Source organism: Erinaceus europaeus, chromosome 17, assembly GCF_950295315.1.
Source record: "Erinaceus europaeus chromosome 17, mEriEur2.1, whole genome shotgun sequence".
NCBI lineage: Eukaryota > Metazoa > Chordata > Mammalia > Eulipotyphla > Erinaceidae > Erinaceus > Erinaceus europaeus.
This window is the reverse complement of record NC_080178.1, coordinates 70,547,079-70,555,262: the sequence shown is the minus strand read 5'-3', so window position 1 is coordinate 70,555,262 and position 8,184 is coordinate 70,547,079. Positions and strand designations below refer to the sequence as shown.

The window sequence follows — 8,184 nt, the reverse complement described above, 5'->3', positions numbered from 1 at the left end:
CACAAGTGGTGAAGCAGGTCTGCAGGTGTCTGTCTTTCTCTCCCCCTCTCGTTTTTCCCTCCTCTCCCCATTTCTCTCTGTCCTATCCAACAACAATGACATCAATAACAACAATAATAACTATGAAAATAAAACCAGGGCAACAAAAGGGAATGCATAAATAAATAAAATCAGCATACACAATTCACTTCAGCAGGACACCAGTCTTTGGGAGGGAAAAGCTAGGACAGTGGCTCGGTGGTTTTCCTGCTGTTAATCAGACATATTGGGCGATTTAATTTCAAGTCCCTATGGCACATTGAAGAATTATAAATTTTTATTTAGAGCTCAGACTGCAATTTGCCGTTCAGAAGAATAGTTCATGAGTAGAGAAAATCTATTTTCACACGACATACATTTGAAAGGACAGTTCAAAAACACAAATGCTACCATGATGCTGACCAGACTTCTCTGGACAGATGACCCCACCAATGTGTCCTGGAGCCCCTCTTCCCCAGAGCTCCACCCTACTAGGGAAAGAGAGAGGCAGGCTGGGAGTATGGATCAACCTGTCAATGCCCATGTTCAGCGGGGAAGCAATTACAGAAGCCAGACCTTCTACCTTCTGCACCCCACAATGACCCTGGGTCCATACTCCCAGAGGGTTAAAGAATAGGAAAGCTATCAGGGGAGGGGATGTGATATGGAGTTCTGGTGGTGGGACAGGAGTTATACCCCTCTTATCCTACAGTTTTGTCAATATCTCCTTTTTTAAATAAGTAAAAAATAAAAAAATAACAAATGTTGTAGAATCCATGTGACTCTTAGACAGAAAGATAAGTTTATAACTAAGCATCATAATAGAATTACCTTTTAATATATTTGTTTAAAGTAGACCTTTTATAAATATAATACAATGTTTCTTTTCTATACATTCGTATTCATACTGCAATTTCACATTTGTATAAATTTCATGATTATTCTTTATAAATAGAAAATAATATAGATAGCTATGAAATTTGGACAAAGATATAACTGATTACATAAACTCTCCAGATTCTTCACTTCACTTACTTGATTGCTGAAAAGATCTTTTTAAGGGATGAATCTGATATCACAATAGAACCTCACTGCCTTCTGATGGCACCACTAATAAATACTTCGAATTCAACAAGCATAAAAAGAAACACTTCATTATAATGTAAGGTACACCCTGTTAGTTCATCAGCTGCGGGAACAGTGACTACCCACTAGTAAGTCATCAAAGAGTTACAAAGCTCTTTCACATCAGCCCTTCAGATAAGTCTTCAGAGATCCACCAAGAAATGCAAAGACATAGAAGCTAAGTAGCACAACTGGGAATAACTAGCTAGATTCTTTTATAAAAACGGAAACTACACTTGCAATCTTTCCTCTCTGAGACATGTGCGTCGTCATCGTGCACTGCTCGACATGTTTGCGTTTCAAGAACTACAGAAATACCCAGTCATGCACAACCTACAGAGGGACAGCAAAGGGGACAAATATTTAATGGAAGGTGTGGCTATTTTCTATGCCTGAAAGCCGAAAGCATTGTCAGTATGTCAACACTGAAGAAGCACTTCTACACTTAAGGGACTAAAATGACAAAGTCTGAATCTTCCTTTATTCACAGAGAAGCCACAATATTGAGGGCGTCCATTTGATTGCAGATGTTGGTTACTGGCAGTAGATCCTTCCTCTTGTGTCGTCACCCTTTACGAAACTGTCCACTAGAAATGATAGAAAAACGCAGAAGATAATACATTTCATTGACATCTCTTATCACAAGACGTAGTGAACAAACTGACAAGAGGAGGAATGTGGAATAGACAAATACAAAGACACATCTGAGGACAGCTATGAGTGATACAATTTTACATTATGCTTAAGCCTGAGATCAGATGGATAATGAAATAAAAAAATGAGTAAATTATCTAAGCAATAATGAAATTATCAGAAAAGAACCCTGTAAGATAGAAAATAGAAATCTTTGCTCGAGACTGGAATGCAATCAGTAGCAGAAAATATTCCATAGTAGTTTGCAAAGCCTTTTCTTGCTTGGGTAGAGACAGCCCCTGCACTGACACTCTGTTTAATCATGTCTCTTAAATCAACAATAGTGATTTCTGCGAGAACCACTGAAAATCAACTACAGACAGTTACTTGCCTCTTGAGTAGTGTTTTGTAAGTCTGTCCAAGAGATATTTCTGTTATTTACTTTAAATATGTACTTACTTAAATGTTTTAAAAATTAAGGGCTAATACAAATATGATTATGTTTATTTTAGAATTTCTTAGAGACTTCAATAGTGCACATTTTCCAAGAAGAAGACACAATTCTGAATTTTTATTATTTTTAAAATTTTAATTAATTAATTTTGTCTCCAGGGTTATCTCTGGGGCTCAGTGCCTGCACTACGAATCCACTGCTCCTAGAGGCTATTTTTTTCCTTTTGTTGCCCGTGTTATTATTATTATTTTTGTTGCCATCGCTGTTGTTGTTGGACAGGACAGAGAGAAATGAGAGAGAAAGGGAAGACATAGAGGAGAAAAGACAGATACATGCAAACCTGCTTCACTCCCCTGTAGTGGGGAGCCGGGGGCTCAAACTGAGGTCCTTATGTGGGTCCGTGAGCTTTGTGCCATGTGCATTTAACCCGCTGCGCTACCGCCGGCCCCTGGAATTCTAAATTTTTAAAATATTATTTTTACCTCCTCTATGGTACTCTATTCTGATATACCACTTAGGATAAATATTAAAAACACTAGAATAGAATGGTAGAATGGTTCTTCATCTGGCTTGGTATTGAATTATCTTGAGGGACTTAAAAGTGTCCTGATACCTTTGCCCTGCTCTTAGGTATCCTGATTGGTATAAAGTGGGCCCCAAAGCTTGGCCTTATGTGAGTCTAACAGGTGGCCAAGGTTCAAGGTTGAGAGTCACTACTGGAGGTCTGCTGCTACTCTTGTACTGGGCTGTTCTGCACATCATGATGTTAGTTTGCAACCTGAGGCTGCCATCACCTTAATAAGGAAAGTCTGTCTTTCCAGCAGACAGTGACCATTACCAATGAGGATTAACCTGGAAGAGTGCTAGTCAAGAGATGGGTATGCACAGGTTGGGCTAAGAGAGTGAAGACGGGTTTTCCTCATACCTGGGAGTCTGGGAAAGCACCAAGCTATAGTATACATAGCAGCAAAGGTCTCTGGTGAGGAGGACAGGGAGAGGGATGGGGAAACGGGGGGCTTCCAGGTCCTGATGCAAGATGATGGAGCTGAGACTGTTTTGCAGACACTTAGCATGGCAAGATGAGAACCTGGACCCATGTGGCAACAGCTGGACTAGGGACCACTAACCTCCCGATAAAGAGTGAGAATAAAATCAAAGTCATAAGACAATACAAATGAAAAAAACAAAAACAAACAGAGGAAAGTCCACGTCATGCTGTGAATGAGCGTGATAGCAGCCCTCACCCTCAAAGACTCAAAGGCCCTGGCATTTCGGGATTACAGTTGCTCTCTGCCTTGTATTTCCCCTTCTGTCACCCCCAAATCTTCAAACATACATCCTCAACTACACACTCTTCATGAACCACCCAGGTGATCAAGGGGAAGGGGCCTGTCTTTTCAACTCAGCGTGTTGTAGGGAGGTGTGATTTGGAAAGTCCCAAGGGGAAAAGGTCACAGTTGGCAACACCAGTTCATTCCACTGGGAAAAGAAAGTAGATGTTAATTCATATTTCAAGAGGAATTAGTGAATGAGCTGATATATATATATATATATATATATATTATATTTAAATTCTAGTAAATCGAAACTTACAGAATTGTAATACTTACTCTAAGTCCACCTTCTGAAGGGGGTCCAGAAGTAGCCATCTGTCTTTCCATTTTTTCCTTTTTCTTTTTCTTTTCTTCTACAGAATGAACATCCAAGATGCCCCGAGATGCAGCCTTTACAGTGCATTAAGGGTCATAGACAAACAACAAATGTTAGTATGGAGTGCCCAGGGGTAGTTTCTGCTTGTTTACCATTAAGGTTTTTCATTGTTGGTCTAGTATTTGGTTACTTCCAGTAATAAAGAATCCAACTATTTCCACAGCAGCTTTACATAAGGTAAAAAAAAAAATCATTATTTCTTCACTGGGAATTTTGTAATCAAAGCAACTCCCCCACGTGTATTTCACACTTGCCAGTGTTTCATAAGGCATGACCACTTTACTGCAAGGAAGACTGTACTATAAGGTTAGTTCACCTGACAGAGGACGCCTGAATGATAGCTTCCATACATTAGCATAACTTACAGAAAAGGTTTACAAGCCATTCCCTTCAATAAGTATGGCTTTAAACAATATCAGACACATGACTAGAGAGTATTACTAGGAATAAACATTTATCAAGAATAAACTTTGTTGTCTACATAAGCACAATTTCATTTTTTCCTTTTACCTCCTTTTGCCTTCTCTCTGCAGCCTCTGCAAGCTTTGCTCTTTTCTCTTCCTAAAGAAAACGTGAACAAAACGCAAATACGTTAGCACAGAGAATTCACAGGTATGCGACATACTACCAATATACCAATTTACAAAAAATATCTAGTGCTATTCCAAAATGTGCCACTCAGAATGAGAACGTTTACAAGATTCATAAGGTACTCTCAATCTTCTGATTTTTCCTCTCTTTGTTTTCACCATAAACCAGATAACTCCTCAGCTCTGGTTTATGGTGGTGTGGGAGACTGAACCTGGGACTTCTAAGCCTCAGGCATGAGAGACTCTTTGCATAACCATTCTGCTATCTCTTCACCCCCGCTGCCCCCCACAATCTCCTGATTTTCACTCTCTGCATACTGAGAGTTTTTTCATATTATACACCAATAATACCTTCAAGCAAGCACAGACTTAGGTATGCATTCTGTACCAGGTGCATGTGTGTATGGACATATACACATTTATGTAAATATGTGAATTCTGGCTTAATAGGAGTGATTAAGTATTACCAGTGGCAAAGAATTAAAATAAACTGCTTTCAGGGAATCTTCATCAATAATGAGTGAATCTCAATAAGTAGAACAGAAAGGACTAGGGGATATTTATGAAGTTCCCTGTTGAAAACTATTTATCTGCTGTGTATGACTTAAGCTTGAGATCTATAAGACAAGTAGCATTCTCCTAATAGCTGCATTACTGACTGTCTTTTTCTCTGTATCACAATAACATACATTCATTTTTTTTTCAAAATGCTAAGCTACAGAGCTGAGGTGACAGCATAATGTCTCTGCAAAAAGACTTTCTTGCCTGAGGCAGCAAAGGTACCAGATTCAATCTACTGGCAGGCAACAGCACAAAGCCAGAGCTAAACAGTGTTCTGGGAAGACAGAAACTAAACAAATTTAAAATTCTGGGCTACAGGACACACACACACACACACACACACACACACACACACACACACACACAGGAAAAACATAAATAGTTTCTTATCTTTCAAAGAGAAGACACACAGCCAAATGTATGTCAGATAATATTGCTGTGGGGTGGCAGGGGAGCAGTCACTAAGAGAAGGAAAGAAGTCATGGGTAGTGGTAAGGTGGAAGATCAAGAAAAGTTTCAGTGACAATGAGACCTTCAAGCAATGAGCCTTGCGGTTGTTGGTGGAGGGAAAAGGGCTACAACGTGGGTTGTGGAAAGGCTTAACAAAAGTTGATATTTTAAAGAACAACCAGATAAACAAAATAAACAATTAAAAGAAACCGTAGGAAGAAACAGGAAGTAAACTTTCCTATGTCAAAGTCCAGGTCATTTTTTTTTTAAACATCTATAACCAAATGACAGAGAATGGAATGTACTTCCCTAAATAATATTATTTCCTTCAAAGTGTTTTTGTTTGATTGTTTGTTTGCCAGTGACTTTCTAGCTAAACATTGAAATTTAGGTTTGTGGCTGTAAATTTCCTGTTAGCTCTACATATGTAAAGCTATTGCTAAAAACAGAAAACTGCAAAAAAGTATCACAGCATCCCAAACTGCCTACGTCTGAGTTTTAGACAAACAACAACCCATTTTCAGTCCAAGTTTGCTCCGCGTGTTGCCCGAGACACGTCTGTTTTTAAAATGTTCTCCTTGTTGATCTGAAAATGCCGGCTTAACCGGGCACCCTGTCCTTTCATTTGCTAGCTACGACAGACACCGCACGTTATGTAACCTTACACAGGGTACTACAACTGTTATTTCATTTTTATTTATTTTTAAACAAAGGGGATGAGCGCAATACACCCAGGGCTCGAGCCTGATAATGTAAGGAGCACTTTCCTTGAACAGCTCATACAGACACTGGAAAATACACATCTCCTCTCCGCGATGAGCACCGGGTCCCTGCAGGGATGGGGAAGGGCTGCGAGCCCCTCGCTCCCGGTCACCTGTCACCTGCTGCCCCCAAGCCCAGAAGGGAGAGCCAGGGGCCCAGCAGGGCCGGTCAGGGTCCGAGGCTTCTGGGTGGCCCCCACCCAGGCTGTGCCACTGGACTCCAACGGCCCGGGTGCCCGCGGGCAGGTCCCCGAGGCTTCGGGGAGCCCTCCAGGGTGACCCCAGACCCGAACGGCCAAGTCCCGCGGGCAGGTCCCCGAGCACCCTCTCCCCGGGTGACCACGTCTCCAATGGCTCAGGGTGCCTGCGGGCAGGTCCCCGAGACCCCCCAAGGGTGACCCCGACCCCAAGGGCCCCGGGGGAGGGGCGCGCGGCGCCCGGCGCCCGGAGCAGGTGCAGCAGCCGGGACTCACCGGGTCTGGAGAGGGAGGCGCAGACTCACCGGGGCAGGGGAAGCACAGCCCCATGGCACCTGCAACGGGCTGCCCACCCACCACGCGCCGCACCCAGCCGCACCCAGCCGCACCCAGCGGCACCCAGCGGCACCCAGCGGCCTGGGACTCCAGGCTGCCAGGCGCGTCCTAAGGCCCAGCACCCGCCTTGCACCTGCGCCTGCGGGCAGCCCCGCCCAGGCCCCGCCCTACCCACTAGCCCCGCCCCAACGCCAGGCTGACCACGCCCCCTCGCTGCCAGGAGCTCGGTCACGCCCCCTGGCCCCGTCCCGCGTTGCTCCGGCCCTTCTGCCCATTCCCAGGGCTGGATTCTGGCTCCGCCCCTTCGCCGTCCGCCCCGTCCTCCTCTGGCACTTCTGCCCAATCCCAGAGCTGAATTATAGCTCCGCCCCCCCCGTAGCCTCGCCTCCTCTCTTGCGCGGCCGCCCAATCCGAGGCCTGAATTCTGCCCCCGCCCCCTCCTCATGGGGCCCCGCCCTCTCACGCTTCCTCGCGTCCCGTCTTTGCTCCGCCTCCTGCAAGTCCTCTCTCTCACCGGCTGCAGCCTGGCGCCCCGCCCCGCCCGGCCCGGCAGGTAAATTCCGGTCAGTCCCCTGGGCCGGCTAGGTCCCTGTGCCAGGCTTCTGCGGGGAGACAGGGAAACGCTTGACACGTTCTAGTGTTTCTGCTGGCTCCCTGTTGTGTGACAGGACTGGCTGGTTTATGCAGACACGTGTGTGTGTGTGTTGAGTCAGAGACAGAGATACAGAGACGGAGAGATGGGGCTCTGACCCCCAAGAAATGCAGGTCAGAACTGCACTGACATCCACTCCTTTTTCTGCTTTCTAAGTGACTGCCGGTACAGTTCCAGTGAGCAAGACAAATAGGAAACCCACCACTCTTGAGTCTCAGCCTCAGACTTAGGCATCATTGAGGTTTCCATTCGTTTCTGGTATTTGAGGTTCACTTAGCCTTACAAGATTAATACTAGAATTTCATCTCTGGTTCCAACAGTTAGAAATATTTTCTGTTTCTCAAACTTAAATCGCCGTAAGAATCAGCAGGGCATCTAGCTAAATTCGCAGATGTCGATTTTGGAAAGTACAGGTGGGATTTGTGGATACATTTCCAAGGAGGTTTGTTTCCTAGTGAGACTGATATTCCTGGTCTCTTCAGTCACTTTTGGTCTCTCACGAGTTACTTTTGTTTGCTGGTTGTAATATCTTCAAACATTAGTAAAGTTAGAAGGCAACGTGAGTTACCTCCTCAGAAATCACTGTTCACATTTTAATCTCTAGTCTTCCAGGTTATTTTTTCATAAATGTAATATATTACATACCATTTTATTTTAACAAATATGCATCCATGTAATCTTGAATGTCAGTTATTTC

General features: G+C 43.9%; 1 protein-coding gene across 1 annotated transcript; it reads right to left on the bottom strand.

Moving 5' to 3' along the window:
* Positions 1-298: 298 nt before the first annotated feature.
* SVIP (small VCP interacting protein) lies at positions 299-6,848 on the bottom strand. The gene is made up of 4 exons (XM_016185088.2): positions 6,776-6,848; positions 4,451-4,501; positions 3,841-3,954; positions 299-1,730 (listed from the first exon to the last, which is right to left on the bottom strand). Exons 1-4 carry the CDS (start codon positions 6,827-6,829, stop codon positions 1,716-1,718), a joined length of 234 nt encoding a protein of 77 aa, XP_016040574.1. The 5' UTR covers positions 6,830-6,848; the 3' UTR covers positions 299-1,715.
* Between the last annotated feature and the right edge of the window lie 1,336 nt (positions 6,849-8,184).

What these genes read in the sequence shown, in the direction of transcription:
- SVIP (XM_016185088.2), bottom strand. Translation starts at nt 6,829, where the DNA reads ATGGGGCTGTGCTTCCCCTGCCCCGGTGAGTCTGCGCCTCCCTCTCCA. An exon ending in CGCCTCCCTCTCCAGACCCG is followed by an intron (nt 4,502 to 6,775) that starts GTGAGTCCCGGC and finishes CGTTTTCTTTAG; the next exon opens with GAAGAGAAAAGAGCAAAGCT. An exon ending in CAGAGAGAAGGCAAAAGGAG is followed by an intron (nt 3,955 to 4,450) that starts GTAAAAGGAAAA and finishes TGCACTGTAAAG; the next exon opens with GCTGCATCTCGGGGCATCTT.